The following is a 24,801-nucleotide window of genomic DNA, read 5'->3' on the forward strand; positions in this document are numbered from 1 at the left end:
ATATCTGAAAATTTCACTTTTCTATAAAAAAAGTTGAACGGCTGGGGGGATCATCGTGCTAAGCACACGATATCTCCATTCTGGGTGGATGATCGTCCACCTCTGCTTCGGCATGTGGGCGTGAGGCCAGCAGCCGGCTGGTCGGTCTAGGCCCTTCACGGGCTGTAGCGCCACGGATTATTATTATTATTATTATTATTATTATTATTATTATTATTGTTGTTGTTGTTGTTGTTGTTGTTGTTGTTGTTGTTGTAAAAAGAGTTGAGAAAATATTTCTTTTCAATAAAAAAAATCAAACTTGTGAAAAATTAACATTAAAATTAAAACTTACATTCTTATAATGCACTTATACTTCTCAGACAAATCTAAAAATTAACATGGATACAGTTTTAATAAGTTCTCTTCCCTTTATCCATTGAATCAGTGCTGGCCATCCCTGAATATGGCTCGACCAAGCGGCATATACTACTTCTGTCTGTCTCTTTCCTTTCACTGTCAAGCGCTTAGGCTCTCCTGGGTTCTAAAGCGCGCGCTTGCTCCTATGGGCATCAATTAACATGACTGGACTATGGCATGAGGTGTGCACGCTTCCCAAGTAGATAGCTACAACACGGTACCGTCCGCAGAGAGCACCACGCGAACACCGAAAACAACTGCCACTCTGCATTCTGTCTCAAATATGAAATATGACTTTTGCCAAGATTTTTGTCGAATGATGATAAGTTGCAATAGTCCATTCAAAACGTTGGACAATCCTCACTTTAAAGTGTTTATAGAAAAGTACACAAAATATCAGGCACCTTCTGAGTCATCGATTCGAAAACAGTTCTTACCTGCACGCGCCTCTAGTATGCCTGCTGTGCTTACGTGAACAACAACCCTCTGACGAGACAAACTACTCGCGTTGTAGTTACCTTCACATCCGAATGACTTTTCCGCTGTCTACTGATCAGGAAGAGGAAAAGGAATTGGTTGGGTCACTGGCTGAGAAAAGACTGCCTACTGAAGGATACACTGGAAGAAATGGTGAACGGGAGAAGAGTTCGGGGCAGAAGAAGATATAAGATGATAGACAACATTAAGATATATGGATCATATGAGGAAACAAGAAGGAAGACAGAAAATAGGAACGACTGGAGAAAGCTGGGTTTGCAGTGAAAGACCACCCCTTGGGCAAAACACTAAATGAAATGAAACCCGGATAATCTGGAGCACACCGTAGTTCCAATTGTGAAGCGCCTGGGTAAAATAGTTGGTATAGTTGCGAAAAACGGGAACATCTCACCAGAAATCTGATATGGTATTGTCAAAATTGAATCCATTTTGTCCTTAAGAAACATTCTCAGAATCGAACTCTAATGTGACGAAATATTACAGAAGGTGTTTAACAGATGCGTAACGGTGTGGCAGAGTGGAGCGAAGTTGACCTGTGACGAAAGAGTTTGGACCGTGGGATCGGCGAACCTCTCTTACGCAAGGCAACAAAAACAGAGAAACGTCAAACTACTGGTCGGGCGACCTCAAGGATCCGACAGCGGAAATCTGCTTTCTGAAACGTGAGGTTTTTTCTCAAGTCCCATTGGGCAGTGAGATGTGGCCTGAACAAGAGTCTGCGACATCTCCTACTGCTTCGTTCGCCGTACTTCCAGATCTACTCAGACACTTACAAAAAGATATAAGAAAGAGAATAAAAGATAAGGAAGAGAAAATGCAACGTTTTAACGAAATTCCTAGCAAATTATAAGCTTTGACTCAAACACGCCTATCTTAATTCGCAGAATCTGTCGTAATGTTGTTTTATTCCAGATAACGATTAAAAGTGCATCTGTTGTTAGATACCGTAAGAAAGAAAATTATATCATGATATTATTCTTATTTGTGAATAAGAATTATAAAAAGTACCGTCAATTGGGGTAACATTGATTCATTGAGGGTAACTATGGCCCAATAGAGAATATATTAGCCTATACAATAGAATCTCGTTAAATGGAACCAAGAACTATTCGGATTACAAGATTTTCGGATTAACCGAAATATTTCCTGTAATGCTATTCAAGAGCGCTGAGAGACGGTGGTGGGAGTACCCTGTTGCTATTTTTAGAACCACAACCAACAGGTTCACTTCATTACAACAGAAAATTACTGATTTTATGAGCATAACAGATGTGTAAATTAAGTACAGAAACACTAATTGTTGTAAGTACCCTTGAATGTGCTATTTGCATAATTTTTTAAAGTAAAAGAAACTGAGTGAATTTATACATTATTTTCTTTTCGCTACTTTGTACTATTGCAATAAATTTGGTTTTTCTTAAAATAATTTTGTTCGGATTAACCACATTTTCGGATTAGCGTAGTTCGGATTAACGAGACTCTACTGCACTTGAATTTTTATCTCCCACAATATGTGGTATCATATTTTAGTAGTTTTAACTGTACTGTGTAAATGGCAACTTCAGCCAGTAAAACAGTTCAAAAACTTATCTGTAGGCAGCAGCACTATTTTAAGTGAATCAACTGTTAGTTGTGTGAAAAATATTCTGAAAACTTTTATATGGTGAAAGGATATTTTCAGCAGTAAAAATTCGGCATGTATGAAGGAAGCTGGCAAATATGATTGGCAAAGTAATTTAAATTTGAAATTTAATACATTATTTACAGTACTGGTTATATTTCGAAAAATAAGAAAGATTGAGCACATAAAAAAAGTATCCAAAATTTTAGGAGGTGCTAATATGCATCAAAACAAGAAAATAATGTCTAATAAACATGGGTCCTATAACGCATACTTTCTGAGATCTGAACACCTGTTCATAGGAGGTGCTCAATGTGACATCCATTCATGGCAATGCATTCCTCTGCCTTTCGGCGTAAGGAATCACGCACTGTTTGAAAGTGACCTGGCTGTTCTTGATAACCAAAAGTCTATGGGCCATATTCATTGACATTCTTAGCGCGGGTTTCCAGTGGATGATCAGCGAACTAACGTTTTTCTATTCATAAACCAGTGTTAGTTATATGATATGATATGATGATATGATATGATATGATATGATATGATATGATATATGATATGATATATGATATGATATATGATATGATATATGATATGATATATGATATGATATATGATATGATATAAGATATGATATGATATGATATGATATGATATGATATGATATGATATGATATATGATATGATATATGATATGATATAAGATATGATATGATATGATATGATATGATATGATATGATATGATATGATATGATATGATATGATATGATATGATATGATATGATATGATATATGATATGATATGATATGATATGATATGATATATGATATATGATATATGATATGAAATGATATGATATGATATATGATATGAATCCTGTACAAGTAATCAGTCGATAGCCGGGACTAGTTTAGCACGCTCGTAGCGCGGGCTAGCGAAATGTCTACGCATAGCACCCTAGGGATTTAGGTTTGGGGAACGAACAGGCCAAAGTGTGGGGCCTCCCCGATCAATCCAGCGGTCCTGAAATGTCTGCGTCAGGTGTTCACGCACATTGCGGAGAAAATGTGCTGGTGTGCCATCATGCATGAACCACATCTGTAGTCTTTGCTGACATGGCACATACTCCAGCATGGTGGGCATTACATTAATAAGAAAGTCCTGATAACGAGTCCCAGTTAATCTCTGTGGCAGCACGTATGGCCCTTAATCTATCACCAAGAACGCCTGCCCATACGTTGATTGAGAATCGGTGCTGATGCCTTATTTCTTCAACTGCATGGGGATTTTCATCTGTCCACACATGCTGATTACGAAAATTCACAACACCATCCCTGCTGAACCCCGCTGATATCCGCAACGAAACTTTTGTTTGCAGTATTGTTGTGACGTATCAGTATCAACTACGGTATGATTATCTGGTAGTCTGCTGCATTGTAGGGCAGAGGAATGCATTACCATAAATGGACGTCACATTGAGTACTTCCTATGAACAAGTGTTCAGATCACAGAAAGTATGTGTTGTAGGACCCATGTTTATTAGACTTCTTTTTCTTTTTTTGGTTTTGATGCATACTATCACCTCCTAAATTATTGAATATTTTTTCTTAACACCTGTAGATGTGCCAGGAACTAGACCATATGCATATTATTCAGAGGAGAAACTAAACCAATGCTTAGATGCCATCTGGAATGATGTGAAAACACATAGGGTAGCAGCTGCATAGCACCACAAAAAAATACAAAGACAACATTAATGAAAAACAATAATATTCACAAATAAAGAAGAGAATGTATTTAAATACTATTATAGTCACAATCATGCCATGGTATGAAAGAAAAATTACACAACCTCGAGCGGGAATCGAACCTGCGACTTCCTGTTCTCCGGTCAGGCGCTCTACCACTGAGCTATCGAGTTCGTCTCACGCCAAAGGCCAACGCCTCACGCCAACAGAAAGTCGCAGGTTCGATTCCCGCTCGAGGTTGTGTAATGTTTCTTTCATACCATGGCATGATTTGACTATAATAGTATTTAAATTCATTAATCTGTCACATCAACGGACGTGTATACGTCACCAAACATCGTAAGATGAAGATTACATTTGAAGAGAATGTATTTGCCAAAGATCTCTAAAAGATAGCAGAATTTGGATTTGCAATGAGCGACGAAGATCTACGAATGACAATAAAGAGCTACGTGACAAAACAGGAAGCACAGTAACTAATTTCAAGAAGAATATTCCTGGTTTCGAGTGGGAAAACTTTTTTTATACCATCATCCCAACTTGATAGATTATGCAGCAATATTGAAAAGGATTGTGCAACCATTGAGTAAAGCTATATGTTTTCCATTTCCTCATGAATAAATTTATAATTGCGATAAATTTGAAAAATATTCATTGAGAAAGAACCAAATGGCAGCGAAGCAAACCTTAGCATAACCTTATTTGTTGCAATAACCTTAAAAACAATTTTTATCTCGAAAAGAAAGCAAAAAGAAGCAAAATTGTATTAACATTTTTTCTTTGAAATATCTCAGGGTATAACCCTCTGAAACAGATGACATTAGCCTACTTACGGTTCACCTTGTATATCTAACTACGAAGAGACCTGGAATGTATGGAAGCTCCGAGGCCTATAAACTCTGCGTTTACATTACGACGAAAGTATTTCGATGTGAAACAAAGTAATAATCTCACAGCATTACCTGATTTTATTACACTCCTCCGAGATGAAACGGCCTCGAGGATCTTTAGATATTGTACGTAAAACAATAACCCCTTGCCAATATTAAAATCCTGGAATACCTGCGATAAGTAAACATAGAAAGAAATCAAGAAACAAAAGACTTGGAATAGACCATGTCATTAAAATTGCGAAAACATTACATTTATAAATAAATTCCTACTGAAATCTCTGTGACAACAGTACTTTCAACCGTTGTTGGCTATTAGATATTTTAAAAATAGAATACTGTTTAGTTCTTCACGCTACGGCGCGACGTCACATTCTTAGTCATAACATGGCCAACATTGAACAAGTTTATATATAAATACACGTTTAGCGTGAGTTTAATATAGCAATTCCTTTGTTTTTTTAGAATTTTGAACATGTATTTCTACTAGGTGATTGTTAAGATGGCCATGACTGGACCATGATAACCACGTGATTCCGATTCGTGCCGAAGCCTGTCTTTCTCGTTAGCCACGAGTTCTTCAGTGGTGTAGTAATTAGCTGCTTTTCAATGGGCCTGCAGTATAAACCCGGCGGAAGAAAAGCGAAGAAAATACTCAGCATCGATTTATTTAGAAAGAAGTAAACCCGACGGTCTCGTGTCTTAGATTTCTGGTCTTGAATGACAGAATATCAGGCAAATATTTACAGGTCCTTTTGTCGTCGAACGTTCCTGAATCGCTAACAGATTTCTCTGCAAGCCTCCTGGAATTACAGAGCTTTATGATAAATGAATCAAGGAAACAGAAACTGTTTCCGATCATTGCTGCATAGGTTTTACCACTGATTCCACAAGTCATAAAAATTTGTGGGAAGCAATAGAATAAAATTTTGTTAGCAAGTCTTAGGCTAGGCATACACTGCGACAAAAAAAGAACTGTTTCCGGTTGCTCGGTTTTTTTTTCCAAACATCTTTAAGGGATACTCCAATGAAAATCATGTAGATTTCCAAAAAAGAAACACACACACAATATATACACACATATATATATATATATATATATATATATAGTCCACACCTGTGGAGTAACGATTAGCGCGTCTGGACGCGAAACCAGGTGGCCCGGGTTCGAATCCTGGTCGGGGCAAGTTACCTGGTTGAGGTTTTTTCTGGGGTCTTCCCTCAACCCAATTTGAGCAAATGCTGGGTAACTTTCGGTGCTGGATCCCGGACTCATTTCACCGGCATTATCACCTTCATCTCATTCAGACGTTAAATAACCTAAAATGTTGATAAAGCGTCGTATAATAACCTACTTAATATATATGACACACACACAGTATGTTGCCTATTTCACTTCTTTAGAATGTATATTTTCATACCGCAAATGCATTTACTTCAATTCTGATTACAAATATGTTTAAAAATGTTTTTAAATTAAGGCTGTAATGGGGCAGAACAGAAACATAAGGGACCCAATTTATTCTGCAGATTACTTTCATGTTTATGCTACTGGTCGCTATCTTCAAAATCTTAATTTTCTATATATCTTGATTACACAACTTTTAACACTATATCACTTCGGAAAACGTATTATCTTTCTTTCTCGTGTAAAATTTTACATTACCTCGTTAATATGTTTCAGCCTGATATCGGCCATCTTCAGAAATGGTTGTTGCTGGTCTTGGCGCCTTTTGTTTGTGTTTACAGAGACATGAACACAGACATGGAAGTTCTACACATTCAACCAAAAAGCCAGAAACTAAACACACTACAATACGAAATATACAGACACACAAAAACACATCCAAACGAAATTCTCAACACACAACTCAATTTCAGAACACACACATTCTTTGACTCCACATTACACTACACAAACACACCCCCCAGGAAACACAAACAAAAGGCGCCAAGACCAGCAACAACCAGTTTTTAAGATGGCTGATAACAGGCTGAAGCATGTTAACGAGGTAATGTAAAATTTAACACGAGAAAAACAGATAATACATTTTTCGAACTTAATTTTCTGCTGTAATTTTACCGCATACCTTGGAAAAAACTACCTAGGAAACTTTAATCATACTTTTCACTCTCCAGAGGCACTGATAACCCTTACACACTTCAATAAAATCAGAAAAAAATTTGGAGATTTCTTCATATTTTACATGACTGTGACATTTGTAAACCGTTTTTAAAAAACAACTTAAAAATTTAATACAATCTGTACGTCTGTATTTTTCCTGCAAAACTATCTGATGAATGTGCCACATCATGATTTATTTTGTATGGAAATACGCGATACTAAGCAAGCCATGTCAGTTTTAACTTTGAATTTGAAAGTGAAATATATTATAGCCAATTAGTCATCCAACAAATCGCTCTCTATTTCAACATTAATTTCTACCACTGGTCTATAAATGATGACGTCAGATTAATTTAATCTCCGACAGGTGAAATTTTTCAGCAGTTTTATCAAAGTCTGATGCTGGTTGGATTATCGATTCGCCTAGAGCACGAAATCAGAACGCGTTGATGGATTACGTCAACGACTAAAATAATATTTTGACAACATTTTTTGACAGCTCAGGTTAATGCCCTGAATTAAAAAAATATCCCACCTAGCCATCACCAGTAACTTTGATTGGTTGAAAACATCTCCATACATGTTCGATGAAACCTTTCTCAACACTTACTGGCAATTCCTCACCAGCAGCTTACTAATTAGAGCTCAGAATTTACAATTGCGTTACATCAGGTTCTATCCCTTGAGTTGAAAGTAGTAATACTTATTTTTTAAAAAATCGGATGAGAGTTTTCCCTTAAGTCCTAAATTATCCCGTTTCATTCAACATTACAAATTCAAATCCACCAACATTCATTTCACATTTACTTTCAGTTTCTCTTTATATCGTGATTTCATCCCAAAAAATTGCTCGGAAATTTACATTATCCCGATGATTGCTCGTCTTTATTTCATTTTGTTTATTGTATTTTTTGCATCTTTATGGATATGGATTTGCTTGTCGTTTATCGACTTGCAAGTATATTCCGCAACAGTCGATATACGACAGCACGCGTACGCTTTGGCATGCGCAACATCTTGCGGAGATTACTCAAACTTCATGTTACGCTAAAATGTTGCATGTTCTCATCAATTCTACCTCCAACAAGACTCATTAACGTCAAAAGTGATTAAAATGTGGTGTCAATTAATGCCAGATAAAGATTTAATAGTCAAATTACTACTTTTCTGTGAATAGCTCATAATCAGGGAAAGGATTTCTATGTAAATAAATATTTAGGGTGACCAGATTCACAGCGATTAAAAAAAAAAGAGTACACAAAGCTTCAAAAAAAGGAGGACATCGTTCGAAAAAAAAGAGGACAGAAAATATGTACTTAGATTTAGGCTTGGATCTATATTATACTTTAAATTACGACATGATGGTTTATCAACTGACAATAAAATATCATTTTGTAATTTGTATCAGTGTGCAGTATCGTCTACACAAAAGGTCCTGGTACAGCAACATAGTCAGACCAGTAAACATCAGGCTAACAAACAACGAAATTCCAAGCAGAACCAACAATATCGAATGCAAGGTTCAATTTCAACATCGACCTGTGCCATTCCCTCATCTTTGCTGACATTCCTTTCTACAAACCATTGTTGTGGTAACAGGCAATAAAAATTGTGTTTTGTTTGAAGTTCACATAACAAAATAGTACAATGAAAGATAAGGTACGTCATTATATTCTTTGTTTAGTTTGATTAAACTGTACTAATATCTAACGTAGATAGTAATTTTTTTTTAACATTTCAAATCCATATTTAATTCCATATTTTGATAAAGTAAGTACCTACATATATATTTGAGGAGCTTGGTACCAAAGTTTAACAACTCCATTTTTGCGGGGTTTTTTTTTTTTTTACAGGAAAGGCGAAAAACTAGATCCTTGGAAACCAATGTCACCGTTATATATTTTTTAAAACATTCTCATGGGTCATAAATTTTTTTTCAGTCTCAAAATGCGATTAAAATTAATATTCAGCTCTAAATTTAGTTTAAAAAGTGGAGTTGTCCATCTCTGAAACTAAGTCATAAAGTTGTCTGTTTTTGAAACCAAATGAAGCCTTATTTAAAGTGGAGTTGTCTGTTTTTGAAACCAAACGAAGCCATATATTAAACTGAAATTGTCTACTTTTGAATATAAGTCTATTCTAACTCGGTTTTAAATTAAATTTACGTAAAACAGTACTTATTCATCCACAAACCGATTATATAAACAATCAGCCATGTTGGATTCGTGATGCGTGATGGGAAAAGATGGTACGAATGTGGGCTTCTCATTGGCTACTTGAAACCAAGTCACAGTGGAGTTGTCTAAGTTTTGATTCTAAAGCGCACAATTAAGAGCTATTTTTGTTCTGTTCTGTCCGTTTTTGAACCTAAACAGTTCCAGAATCGCATTCAGCACACAAAATTCTATGAGAAACGATCAGTATCTCGAAATCGCAAAAGCAGAGTTGTCTAACTTTGATACTATCACAGTCTAGTATATACAGTCGCGAAGCTCAATACGTAGTAAATATGCAAACATTAGATAGTTGCTCACCACTAGGATCGCTAATATCGCCTCATTACAGGCAATGCAAAATAGTACCGTCACAGTCTATTGTTTCTAGCACCCTCAAAACTCAAGCTTCGTGACTGATATAGTAGACTGTGATACTCTGCTCCTCATTCACATATTTCATACATTTTTAGTCCATATAAATCCGTTTCCTGCTCATATTAACGGTGCTAGTCAACGGACGCCCTATTCGAGATAGGGCCTGGCTTTCCAAATCGTTCTTTTAAGTTTTAAGAATTAATGCTATTTTGATTGATGTCGTCACTTCTACACTTTAGACAACCACTTATCCTTGTACCGAATACTCTTTTCGTTCGAGCATTCATATCTTATCAGCAAAATATCAACAGTGATACTGCAAATGCTTATAGTTTTCTGATAATTTCACTGAGCTTAACGAGTGTTTCTCGTCATAATTATTTCGAGAGCAAAGGAATAAAATTATGATGAGAAACGTGAGCTTAAATCGAAATGAAATTATCACAAAAAATTATCACTACAGTGGTATTTGGCTAGATAATTCCTACTCGAGAAATTATTTTTACTGCATGAGTGCATTCCATTATCTTTCTGTGAACGCAAGGATTATAGATACATATCCAAGCCGAGATAAAAACATTATTTGATAAATATTAAAAAAAGATCTTGGCTCTCCTTGCAATAAAACAAGTGTACATTTCATATTTATATTATAACGCTTTATTGTGAAATGCGTAAGTTATAACTTCATTAATGGAAATCTAATATAAAGCTTTATTTTGAATTATTTATTTTTATTTGGAGATTATAACGTACCTGCATATAAATTTATTACATTTGTATTCCCTGATTTCGGAATAATTTTTTTATAAACCTGAGATAGGGTCTCTTTTTACCTATACTCAGCGCAAGGCCACGTATTACAAACGTAGACACCACGCACTAGTCATCGAACGTAAAACTGTGAACTGAAGCACTGGTAATCTCGGCTGTCCCAGCCGACTATAGTTGAGGAGAATGGTCCAAGAATGGGGTGGCCAAAGCAGCCCGCTGCTTGACCTTGATCCGCCAGTTCGAAAGCGCTGACAGTAATTTCATCTTCATTAATATTGTTTTAGTTCAGGCATGTCAATTGATGCCCACAGGAGCAAGCGCGCGCTTTAGAGCTCAGGAGAGCCTGAGCGCTTTACAGCGGAAAGGAAAGAGACAGACGAAAGAGGTGGTATATGGCGCTTGGTCGAGCTATATTCAGGGATGGCCAGCACTGATTCAATAGATAAAGAGAAGAGAACTTATTAAAACTGTATCCATGTTAATTTTTAGATTTGCCTGAGAAGTATAAGTGCATTATAAGAATGTAAGTTTTAATTTTAATGCTCGTTTTTCACAAGTTTGATTTTTTATTCAAAAGAAATATTTTCCCAATTTTTCGTATAGAAAAGTGAAATTTTCAGGTATAGGCCTATTTATTTAGTAGCCTTACAGAATGTTTGCGTAAATCTAATATACCGTATATACGTATTACTGAAGATAGTGTATTGAAATTTTTGAAAATATTCGCATGGAAATTGTTTGTAAGGAAATGAATTAACAAAGCAACTACTGTTACATCATAAGCAAAAGATACGTGCCCATGTGTTGTAAAAATGTCAGCTCCATAGCTTCAGCACATTTCGAGAAAATAATTTAATATTCTGATGATAGGAAGTTGCTCACAAATATCACCTTAAAAACATAATGCGATAAGAGTTTTGTTATGTAATATTAGTTACACTTAAAACAGATACAGTACCTAGGTAACTTTGCTTTGTACTGTAATATTGTTTTGATTAGTTTATTGATTACTTTTGCAAGGCTAAAGGTACCATCACTATAAATTCCAACTTATCATGTCATACTCAATCTCTTTCTTTGGAATATCACTTTCTTTATGAATGAAGTGTTTCATCCACTTAATACAGTACAATATTATACTACTATGGAATTTAAGTGAATATTCCTTCTTAACTCTCTATTATGTTATTAAGATTTAAAACACAACTGCAATATTAAGAAATCAGTGTTGGTACTTTTGTTTTACAGACAATATAGATAATATTAAACAGAAAGGAGCCATATAAAAATAACGACATAAAACTTCACGTTCCGTTTGAAGTTTGTGGACCACTGTTCTCTTAATCCAACAGGTTGCTTATTCATATACACAACCCTTCCTCTTTCCATACTTAGCGCTTGCTGCCAGCGCACGTCAAGTTCAGAAAAATACGTTTGCTTTGACATCAGTGTTTTAGTTGATTAAAGTAGACAATTAAGTAAATTTTTTTCTATCTTAATATTAAATTATTTACGATATTTCATTGTAGTTCTTATATATTACTTTCTAGTTATTTATCTATTTATCTCTTTTCATTTGTCTTCTGATTGAGATTCTGGCTGATATGTACATCTATTATCAGACAGTACATCTCACTTGATGATATGTGTCAGAGAAAGAACAATTGTTTGTATGCATCTGAAATCTGACTGTTTAATGGTTTTTTTTATTTTAGCGCGTTTCATAAATCGCTCTTTCTGCTGTACATTTTTTATTTTAGCATGTTTCATAAATCACTTTTTCTGCTCTTTTATTTTAGGGGGTTTCTTAAATCGTTCTTTATGCTTAATTTTTTATTTTAGCGCGTTTCATAAATCGATTTTTGTGCTTCATTTTTTATTTAGCGCGTTTCATAATTCGTTATTTTCGGCTTAATTTTTTTTATTATTTTACGCGTTTCATAAATTCATTTTTTCTGCTTAATTTTTTTTTTTATTATTTTACGCGTTTCATAAATTCATTTTTTCTGCTTAATTTTTTTTTTATTATTTTACGCGTTTCATAAATTCATTTTTTCTGCTTAATTTTTTTTATTATTTTACGCGTTTCATAAATTCATTTTTTCTGCTTAATTTTTTTTATTATTTTACGCGTTTCATAAATTCATTTTTTCTGCTCAATTTTTTTTTATTATTTTACGCGTTTCATAAATTCATTTTTTCTGCTTAATTTTTTTTTTATTATTTTACGCGTTTCATAAATTCATTTTTTCTGCTTATTTTTTTTTTATTATTTTACGCGTTTCATAAATTCATTTTTTCTGCTTAATTCTTTTTATTTAGCGCGATTCATAAATCGTTTTCTTCTGTTTAATTCCTTATATTTTAGCGCGTTTAATAAATAGTTCTTCTGCTTAATTTTTTTCAGTATAATATGTAGCTGGTCGGCGATGTAAGCAATGGAGGGGGAAAGGAACTGGCACCCCACCCTATTATCTCCTGGCCTAGTTGCCTCATAAGTGGTGCCTTCTTGTTATCACTTGTTAGGTTCAGACCTGTCTTCGGACAGTTGACTAAACAACAAAAACAACGTCCTAATGTTAAAAATAAGAAGACGACTTCTCATCAACATCCGCCCGCTACTTATATCGCTCTTGCACAACATGTCGAGCATTAAGTAACATATTGCGCCCCGAGGGATTTCAAAACGCATAAAACCAAGGTGAGTGTATATCCTTCCTCATATTAAAAACGTTCCCCAACTGTGAAGGGGAAATGAAATAAACCCAACTTTTCAAATAACTCGTATTTCTAATAGGAAGCTTTAATGTTTGCTTAGGTTAAAGTATTGGAATTTTCTTCAACAGCGAATAGCAAACGAGGCGCAAATAAATGTATAGCGACGCCTTGAGGAGTGTTTAAGTTATAAAAAAAATAGTCGTTTTATACATAGTTGTTCACATGTCACTACTACTACCACTACCACTACCACTAACACCACCACCACCACCATTATTATTATTATTATTATTATTATTATTATTATTATTATTATTATTATGACGTGAATATGTTAGGAGAAAATCCACAAACGATTAGGGAAAACACAGGAATTTTACTGGAAGCAAGTAAAGAGATAGGTTCGGAAGTAAATCCCGAAAAGACAAAGTATATGATTATGTCTCGTGACGAGAATATTGTACGAAATGGAAATTTATCTTTCGAAGAGATGGAGAAGTTCGAATATCTTGGAGCAACAGTAACAAATATAAATGATACTCGGGAGGAAATTAAACGCAGAAAAAATATGGGAAATGCGTGTTATTATTCGGTTGAGAAGCTTTTATCATCCAGTCTGCTGTCAAAAAATATGAAAGTTAGAATTTATAAAACAGTTATATTACCGGTTGTTCTTTATGGTTGTGAAACTTGGACTCTCACTTTGAGAGATGAACATACGTTAAGGGTGTTTGAGAATAAGGTGTTTAGGAAAATATTTGTGGCTAAGAGGGATGAAGTTACAGGAGAATGGAGAAAGTTACACAACACAGAACTGCACGCATTGTATTCTTCACCTGACATAATTAGGAACATTAAATCCAGACGTTTGAGATGGGCAGGGCATGTAGCAAGTATGGGCGAATCCAGAAATGTATATAGAGTGTTAGTTGGGAGGCCGGAGGGAAAAAGACCTTTAGGGAGGCCGAGACGTAGATGGGAAGATAATATTAAAATGGATTTGAGGGAGGTGGAATATGATAGAGAATGGATTAATCTTGCTCAGAATAGGGACCAATGGCGGCCTTACGTGAGGGCGGCAATGAACCTCCGGGTTCCTTAAAAGCCAGTAAGTATGTAAGTATTATTATTATTATTATTATTATTATTAATACTATACTTATATTATTGTTATTACTGCTATTGTTATTATTAGAGACAGGATTTTCATACACTATCAAATCATAAAATATGCATGTATCCATGCACTATCAAATGGTCATATATGCACAATGAAGGAAAAAAAGAAAACTAAAAATATGCACTATCAAAACTGAAACTTACATTTTATTTTCGAATGACACAATATACTAGTAACAGTCTTTCCAAATTTCTAAGATGTTCTTTTCCCTTGATCCACTGTATCACAAGATCTCTTGTCGAAATTTAATCGGGGGCATTACAACACTTCACAGATCACCACAGAACATACATAAATACAGTAGCTAATTCACAACAAAACACCTGTATACCTTATTTTATTTCATGGAGTGCAGTTTCATAGAAAAGACTTTGCCGACAGATCTTCTACTGCCCCCTACTAATTGGTTGTCATAAATAAATGTCTTCCTTACTGTAACGGAAACCTTGTCTTCGCCTGTTTGTAACCAATCACAACCTTCGTTCAGAAGAATTGACAGGTTCCCGTCAAATCCACGTGGAGGCAGAGCTGTCGCATCTTTTCCGAATTCCAAGAATCCCGTCAGTTTCACTGCATAATTTCGAGGGTCATCAGGATTGTGGCAACTGTGCAATGTTGGGACGAGGGGACAGGATGGAATTGTCAGAGTTGTTTGTGTAGGAAGTCATAAATCTGTAAGTGGGTGTTCAAAAGAGCCACCGAACTGCACTCCTTGAAATAAAATAAGGTATACATGTAGCCTGCTACAGACCTTCTACCTATCTGCATTTTCAAATTAAAGGCATGTTAGGGAAGCATGTTAGTGCTATTGTCGCCAAACTACAAAGTATGGGAGGGAGCAGAAGAGGCATCCTTCTAATAATAATAATTTTAGCCTCAGGGTAAGACTTGTATAGAAAGGAGTGTGGAATTCCAGTGTGACAGTGCAATGAGAGGAATAGCTGGTAAGGTTCAAAGACTTCAGGTAAAAACCCTGCAAACCGTTAGCATTTCACTTATATTTTTCAGTAGTCTACATATACTCCAATATTGTAAGCTCATAAATACCAGACTCTACGAGGCAACATTTATAAAATGCAGTATCATGCGATTTAATATAAAATATGCACTGAAACTATAAAAATGGACGTAATACGAAATCTAGAAAAAAACATGCACTATGCATGAATTTACCACTAAACATACCAAAACATGAAAATATGCACGGAAAAAAATCTACACATTTCGAATCACTAAGGCACGAAACGGATATTTACAAAGTTTGAGAACTGTAGCGAGCTTATATAAAAACATGCATTTCCATGGAAATCCTGTGTCTAGTTATTATTCATTATTTTTTACTTAAGGCACCCAATCATTACTTTCGTCGGGGGCTCATACCATTCTCGATTCGTCACTGCCCAGAAAGTATGAGGTAGATCCCCATTCTGCTTCAAATGATAAAGTAGAACATTCAAGAAAAGATTTATATTACCGACCAACAGACTTCAACACCCTATATAAGAGAAAATTTATTCAAACCCTTTCGTTCTGCAAACCCATCGCTCCTTTGAGTTGAAGTGCTATTCAATTCCTATTGGTTATCGATATCTCCACTTGAGTGTGTGTTTCCATACTGCAACAACCCTGGAAATTTGAAAACGTGCAAGTGAATAAATTATATCGTACAGTTTCCGGAAGCCAATAACTCATTCCAATACAAGCTGCACGTCACACTTTTCGGGCTGTCTAATCGACCCGGGGTTCGATAAGCCCGTAGCGCAGGAAAGCTTCTCTAAAAAAATCACATTCCATGTCCTACAATTTAATTGATTATTTATTTACTTACTTATTTAATTATCACCTTATATATTCATTTACTTATTTACTCATTTATTTAGGAATAGCTGTCTCTGTGTTGTGTATACATATTAGAGATGAACAACGATCGAGAAAGCAAGACTAACAGCGCCCGCAAAGCCGAAAACCCGCACGACAATGTCGTATAGACGTCGCGTCGTTGACGTAAAGACTGCTTGTGAGTGTTTCGAGACGTCGAGATTGATCACTCCCGAAGTCCCAAACGTCAAACAGCTTTGAATCACCACAGTTGCTTATATCTGACTGAACTTTTATCTACTTTGGCAACTGTTATATATGTACAAACAATCAAGTACGTAGCCTATTTGAAACATCATCTCTACCTTTCTGTGTATGATAATCCGTTCCCAGTCTTTATTTAATTACTAGGCCCTTATTAAAAGGCTAAGAATTTTCTTTTCATTATGTTTGAGATCAAGTGTGCTATCTCAAGTAAAAGGATATTAACGTTATGTTTTATGTTTCTTAGAAATGCAAATTTATTTGAGAATTATTTTTTTTTCTATTTATATAACCATAGGTAATATCATATAATAGAACCAGAACATTTCGATAACTAAAATACTGTTTTGTTTTTTTATTTATTTTGCTAATAATTGTAACATAAAATATAATATAAAGAGAAAAACTTCAGCTCACTCCTGAAAGAGTAGAACTCGTGCTCAGGGGCGGATTCCTGAATTGAAATTAAGAAGTATATAATACAGTTTGTCTTATGTTTACTACGCAATAACAATACTGTATATAAATTTAAATTTACAATTTTTCAATTTTATAAAATCCATACCTAACTTTTTAAATTTAATACTAGAACTATTAGAATTGACAAGATTAGGATATTTAAATATAAATTTGTTATAACTTGAGCCTAAATTACTACTATGATTAAATACTGTAGCAGTGTTGCATTTTGGTTCAAACAGTCTTAAATAATTCATACCTTTGTTTTATAACTATGAGAATACAATTCAAAATTATTTCGATTTTTATGTATGAATTTTATTAATGCAATATAATAAATTTGTCTTATTTTAAGAACATTAAAATCTAAAAATAATTTTTGAGATGGAAAATCAATAGGCTTATGAAGACATTTTAATTATTTTCTCTTTGCTGTCAAAAAATCTGAAAGTTAGAATTTATAAAACAGTTATATTACCGGTTGTTCTTTATGGTTGTGAAACTTGGACTCTTACTTTGAGAATGGAACATAGGTTAAGGGTTTTTGAGAATAAGGTGCTTAGGAAAATATTTGGGGCTAAGAGGGATGAAGTTACAGGAGAATGGAGAAAGTTACACAACACAGAACTGCACGCATTGTATTCTTCACCTGACATAATTAGGAACATTAAATCCAGACGTTTGAGATGGGGAGGGCATGTAGCACGTATGGGCGAATCCAGAAATGCATGTAGAGTGTTAGTTGGGAGGCCGGAGGGAAAAAGAACTTTGGGAAGGCCGAGACGTAGATGGGAGGATAATATTAAAATGGATTTGAGGGAGGTGGGATGTGATGATAGAGAATGGATTAATCTTGCTCAGGATAGGGACCAATTGCGGGCTTATGTGAGGGCGGCAATGAACCTCCGGGTTCCTTAAAAGCCAGTAAGTAAGTATAATAAAGTGAATTAAAATTGGATTTAAATAAGCTACCCCATCCTATAATTCCATACATAATTACTTATTGAAATAAAGTTAAGTATATTGTGCGTAATAAACTTATTGACAAGTAATTCGTTAATAAAACAAAATAATATATTATTTTACGTAATTTATTACAAAGATAATAGAAGCCAATCGTCTAATTATTGCAGATTTCTCAGAAATTCCCATAATAGGTGTCGTGAAATGGAGTCATAGGCTTTTTTCAAGTCAATTCAATTCCATATATACAGTAGACCAAACGTCGCAATGCAGTGTCAACCAAGATCACGATGTTCGAATTCTCTGGTCAATTCTCCGTGCTGTCATAGCTAAAAGGAATAGCGTTACCAAGTAAAACGGACGCGTGGAAGCTTTGAGGCAGTATGGCAGCAGAAATGTGTTTGCTTTCGACTTACCTATCATGAAGCGGAGGCGGCGGTGGAGGGGGTGAAGCGGCGGTGGGGTGGCGGGCGCGGGGCGGTGCATCCTGAACGTCCCGGCTGCCGGGTCCACCTTGCTGCGCTGGATGGCTGTAATAAAAATCACCTGTCAAAACAAATCTCACCCTTCGATTTCTTCAATCACAAACACTGACAAACTCTCGCCGTACGGGGACCGACATTATAACCACATTTACAGAGCTGGGCCTACAGTAGCAGTACTCCCAATCCTATTATACTTAAAACTCGTCATAAAACAGTCGCCAAATTCATATACAGGGTGTTTAAAAATAGAGGGCATAATTTCAGATATGTATTCCCCATATGTAGACAATACAATAAGTTCATTACAACATGTGTCCGGAAATGCTTGATTTCCGAGTTATGATCTTCAAAACAACAACAATAATAATAATAATAATAATAATAATAATAATAATAATAATAATAATGATTTATTTTAGCTGACAGAGTTAAGGCCGTAAGGCCTTCTCTTCCACTCAACCAGCAAAAAGTATACATACATATGTATGAACTTACAAAGAATTAAACAATTTGATTTAGATAAGAGCTACATGTAGGCTATACAAGAGTTATTTACGAATTAAACAACAAAATACTATGAAATATTAATTAAACACTGAAATACAAACTATGGAGCAGAATTATGCTAAAATACATAGAATGTTAATATATTTCAAATAATGTTAGATAATAAAAAGAGATTATTATGAGACAATTTTGAAAATACAGCACTATCAGGATGCATGTCTAAAGGAAGAAGTAACAATGTAGACAGTGATAGTTTTGTCAGTATGATTGGAGTGAAATGCTAAGAAAGTTATCGTTTAAGCTATTTTTAAAAGTGTTTATTGTCTTGCAGCCCCTAATACTTTGTGACAGGGAATTCCATTGTCGCGAGGTGGATACTGTAAAAGTTGATGAATAACGAGATGTTCTATGAAGAGGTATACTTAACGCGCCACAGATAAGTGATCTGGTATTTACGTCGTGGTTAGAGTACAGATAAGAGAAACGAGACGAAAGGTAATTTGGTGTTGAAGTGTGCAGAATTCGAAAGAGTAATGACAAGGAGTGTAAAGTTCCACGTTCTTTAAGTCGGAGCCACGAAAGACTTGCGAAGGACGGTGATATGTGATCGTATCGTCGGATGTTGCATACGTATCTGACGCACATATTCTGAATTATATTCACCAGAATGTTTTTCTTCCCGCAAGTAGGTGCCGTGACAGGGGATATTAACAGAGGGCACTCTGACAGTTAATTCCGAGGCGAAGGGTACATTGAGTATTGTGTTTGGCGTTGTATGTGCGACATGTACTTAAATCAAGAGCCGGCAGAACTGCACTTCATGTACGGTAAGGCGGACGGGAATGCTGCGCTGGCTCGTCGTTTGTACCAGGAGAGTTATCCTGATCGATGGATAGGTAGAGGTGGCCCAATTGCTTGGCCTCCAAGCTAACCTGATTTCAACCCTATCGATTTCTACTTATGGGGACATTTAAAATCATTGGTGTATTCGTCTCCGGTGTCTGACATGGAATCCCTTCGGAATCGAATTGTGGCAGGTTGCGAGGAAATACGCAATAATCCTGGAATTTTGGATCGTGTTCACAGGGCCGTGAGACCGATGTGAGCCCTGTATTCATGCAGGTGATGGACATTTTGAACATTTGCTGTAAAGGCAACTGAAACATACAAAGGATCAATAGATATTTTCAGACATCATACATATGGACCATGGCTGTAATTGACATATTCTTGACTTTTGTTTTTTTTTTTTTTTTTTTTTTTTGGATATTAGTATGTGTTTCAATCTATTTCAATTTGTTATTTTTCACTGTACCAACAAAAATAAATTTCATTAAGCCTCAAGACATTTACTCTATATTTATGGCAACCTGTGGTAGTTACAGATAGAAATAAAATAGTAATAAATATATTACAAAAATAATGAAAATCTTTAAAATTTACCATTGATAATAATATATTCCATTAAAGAAACTAATAAGGAACAACACATGTAACTACTATCGTAAGAGAACCCATTTATAAATTTCGATGGATGTTGTAATGGATATTTATGACATAATAATTAAAAAAAGTATCTAACTTTTAAATAAAACATTTTAAAACATTATATACAGTAGAGCATCGATTATCCGAAAGAATTGGGGACGGGGGGTGTTCGGATAACTGATTTTTTGGATAACCAATCATTTACGAAAACAATTTGCACCGGTGTTATAGGAGCAGTATGAAGCAAAGAAACACTGATATTAAACACAGAACTGTACATATAGTATATATTTTGTATCACACGTCTTACAAATAACACAGAAAACTGACTAGCGTAGTTTGACAAGTTCAAAATGGCCATTAAAGTAGGCCTAAAGTTTAGGAAAAGAAGTACTTTTTTTTTCTTCAGAGCTGAGACTCTCTCTCTTTTTTTTTTTTTTTTTTTTTGCCGCTAAATCTCGCAAATAGCGCTAGCGAAACTTCTAAATTCACGCGCACAAATTTGAATTTGCCGATTGAAACGCTTTCGGTTAACCGATGTTCTGTTGATCGGTATTCGGATAATCGATGCTCTACTGTACTGCAATATAAACGACAAAGTAAGACTGTTAGCAGAGTATTATTTTTACTTACTCATACATCTATGATTCTTAATCATTTATGTAAAATTATATATTTATCTTTAATGAATTTCGAAAATAATTATTACTAACTTAATTTTGGTTGCTTCCCCTGCTTCGGAAGCCACGCTGCGCCACTGCTAGGAGGACAAAATAGCCCTACAAATGGAGCCCACGTTTAAGCTGAGCGGGACATCTTGCGAACACTGCCTCAAAAGCCGGTTTGCTCTGTCTCCGGGAATGAAAGCTTGTTTTCTACCTTATTTAACGCTCCTTCACCCTATATACCTTTCGTAATCTGATGGGAAATTGTAAATTTTAACTATAAAGTTAGACAGTTTTTCGACTTTTACATAACTTCTGTTTCGTAATACTATAAAACTAAACGAAGGAAATCGTTTTGTGCAAGTCCGGTTGATCTATTTATTACCTTCCGTTGCCGAGTTATGACTGCCCGAAGCATGCGGAAACTGCTATTTATAACGTATTTGCACACGGCCTCCATCAAAACGCTGCTCATGGTAATTCGACCGACCGCTTTCATTTTAGCTCTATCGATCGACACTGGTTTCATTCTTGTACGTTCTTTAGTTATTGTACAGATGCGAAAATAAAATGTGGGCCGAGTCTTGGTAGCAGTTCCCCTGAATGTACGAAACAAGCTTCGAAAGATTGTCCGCAGATAGCATACATTTAGGGCTCTTGTTTATTGGACATGCGTAAAACGTTGTATCTGAAACAGTAAAATTAGGCAGTCCATTTATTTCTTTCTGGAACTGTACTTAACTTTAAATATGATTTTCGTAACGATGGATTTAACGACATGTGACCATATACAGACAAAGATGTAATGTCCCTCAAAACTGCGTAAATAAGATAAATAAACAAGGAAATACTTTTAATTATTCACGAGTTGCAAGATTTCAGGGCTGTATGATACTGCCACAGAAATAAAGTTAGAGATTCAGCCAAGTGTGATGTATATTAAGAACGTTGAGTAAAGGGACAAGAAAAGAAACTCAATTCAAGTTTTATAAAGTTTTCGCAATAACAACCTTATCCAAGGGCTTGAAAATTTTGGCTTCAAAGAAGAAACAAAAAGTAAACACTAATACTGCAGAGACGAAGTTCATGAGAATTGTAGCCAGTTATACAAGAAGGAACTGAAAAAAAATATATTCGAAAACCAGTAGCTGCTAGAAGTTAAAGACTCTAAGGCGAAAGTGCCTCTAAAAAAATACAAAATATTTTTTAGCTACAATGCTGCGTCAATATAAGAGAAATCCCAATGTTTACTTACGTAGATACAACAAACGGAGCAAGTCCCTGGAATGAGCCATAATCATGTTCAGGTACTAGAATCGTGTACAACCGGTTACGAAAAATAGAAATTATATATTGCAATTGAACTAGTCAGCATGCAAAGCTCTTCCATCTCGCTGGAGTGTCTCAGCTTCGGTTTATCGAATATTTGAGTTGTTCGTCATTCTTTGTGGGTGGACGGCAAAGGCAAGACCACATTGAAAATTTTACACTGTATATTCAATAAGAAACATAATATTTGGAACTGTTACCACAGTAGATATTACACACAAATGTATATCACAGGTTCCAAACATGAATTCCCGTTACTTTATGTGTACTATAACTAAGCTGTAGTTATTCATTGGCATGAAAACTTAGATACTTCCGTCTAAGGACGTCTCAACAACCCTTGCAAGATTTCACGTCTAATACCTTACATGAAAATAAAATAATAAAAACCAAAAACATTAAGAATAGATGTGCCTACATTTCAGAAGCACTGCCCCCTCTACCCCCCTCCCTCTCTCTTTCCCATTCACTCCATAATGGGATATCAATTAAACTATCGGCAGAAACACTGTATCAAGATGAAGTAGCATTTATTTCTTAAAACAGATCGCGTAGAGTAAATTATTAACATTTCCGCCAGAGAGCACTACCCACGGTACAGATCTCCTATTGTCTCTCTGCCTCTGTCCAACGTCACAGTTTGTTGTGTGAGGAAGAGAGATGGCAGAAGTTTACATTGTTTTTTAATCCTCTGATGCCCTCGACCAAGAAAAGCTATTTGAAATTTACAGGTCACTGACCAGCAGAGATATAATAGATATGTACCACAAAGCTGCTCAATTTCGTCAAATGAAGTGATAAACAGAAGGAAATGCTCGTATTATAATCACTCTTCGGCAGAGCAGCTCCAGAGCCTCAGCTTTCCGTACTCGTTAACAAGAGGCGTGGCGTTGTGGCGTGACACGACGAGGAGCTTCTTTTTGCTGTGATTTCGTGAGAAACTATCGGCTGAAGCCTGTCGTGCCAGACCCGCAGGGCTCTCATTGCGAGGATGCACTCAGCCAATTACACAACTATTTCACGTCTACAAATAATGGGCGGCGAACAGGTACCACGTTTCAAACAAAAGGTGGAATAAAAGTGACACATATTTCATCTACATATAGGCTTACTCACCTCATCTGGATCTCAAGTACGTTTTATAAATATCTGTCGAACAGATGCAGTTTCTCAGCGAGAGATAGTGCTAACAACACAGATCGACTTTCGCTTGAGCACTCGAACTATTTCCTATCTCTACTCACCTCACCTGGATCTCACAATTTTAAAGATATAGGCTATGTCGAACTGATGCAGTTTCCCAGCGAGAGATTGTGCTAACAATATAGGTTGACTTTCTCTTGAATTCTCGAACTATTTCGTATCTATACTCACCGCACCTAGATCTCAGGTACGTTTTAAAGATATATGTCGAACTGATGTAGTTTCTCTGCGAGACATTGTGCTAAAACACAGGTTGACTTTCGCTTGAACATTCGAACTATTTCCTATCTTTACTCACTTCACTTGGATCTCATAAATTTTAAAGATATATGTCGAACTGATGCAGTTTCTCTGCGAGACATTGTGCTAACAATACAGGTTGACTTTCGCTTGAACATTCGAACTATTTCCTATCTTTACTCACTTCACTTGGATCTCATAAATTTTAAAGATATATGTCGAACTGATGCAGTTTCTCTGCGAAAGATTGTGCTAACAATACAAGTTGACTTCCGCTAGCACATTCGAAGTATTTCCTATCTTTACTCACTTAACTTGGATCTCATAAATTTTAAAGATATATGTCGAACTGATGCAGTTTCTCTGCGAAAGATTGTGCTAACAATACAGGTTGACTTCCGCTAGAACATTCGAACTATTTCCTATCTCTACTCACTTCACCTGGATCTCACGTAAGTTTTAAAGATATATGTCGAACTGATGCAGTTTCTCTGCGAAAGATTGTGCTAACAATACAGGTTGATTTCCGCTAGAACATTCGAACTATTTCCTATCTCTACTCAGTTCACCTGGATCTCACATAAGTTTTAAAGATATATGTCGAACTGATGCAGTTTCTCTGCGAAAGATTGTGCTAACAATACAAGTTGACTTCCGCTAGAACATTCGAACTATTTCCTATCTCTACTCACTTCACCTGGATCCCACGTAAGTTTTAAAGATATATGTCGAACTGATGCAGTTTCTCTGCGAAAGATTGTGCTAACAATACAAGTTGACTTCCGCTAGCACATTCGAACTATTTCCTATCTCTACTCACTTCACCTGGATCTT

General features: G+C 35.6%; 1 protein-coding gene across 9 annotated transcripts in view; it reads right to left on the reverse strand.

Moving 5' to 3' along the window:
* Window positions 1-24,801, reverse strand: part of kmr (kramer) — a 1,522,801-nt gene that overhangs the window by 992,069 nt on the left and 505,931 nt on the right. For all 9 annotated transcript variants that reach the window (XM_069824286.1, XM_069824284.1, XM_069824281.1 and 6 more), the window contains one exon: window positions 18,467-18,580. In XM_069824286.1, the coding sequence (XP_069680387.1) occupies window positions 18,467-18,580 (114 nt within the window). The remainder of the gene's footprint in view (window positions 1-18,466; window positions 18,581-24,801) is intronic.

Source organism: Periplaneta americana, chromosome 4 (genome assembly GCF_040183065.1).
Source record: "Periplaneta americana isolate PAMFEO1 chromosome 4, P.americana_PAMFEO1_priV1, whole genome shotgun sequence".
NCBI lineage: Eukaryota > Metazoa > Arthropoda > Insecta > Blattodea > Blattidae > Periplaneta > Periplaneta americana.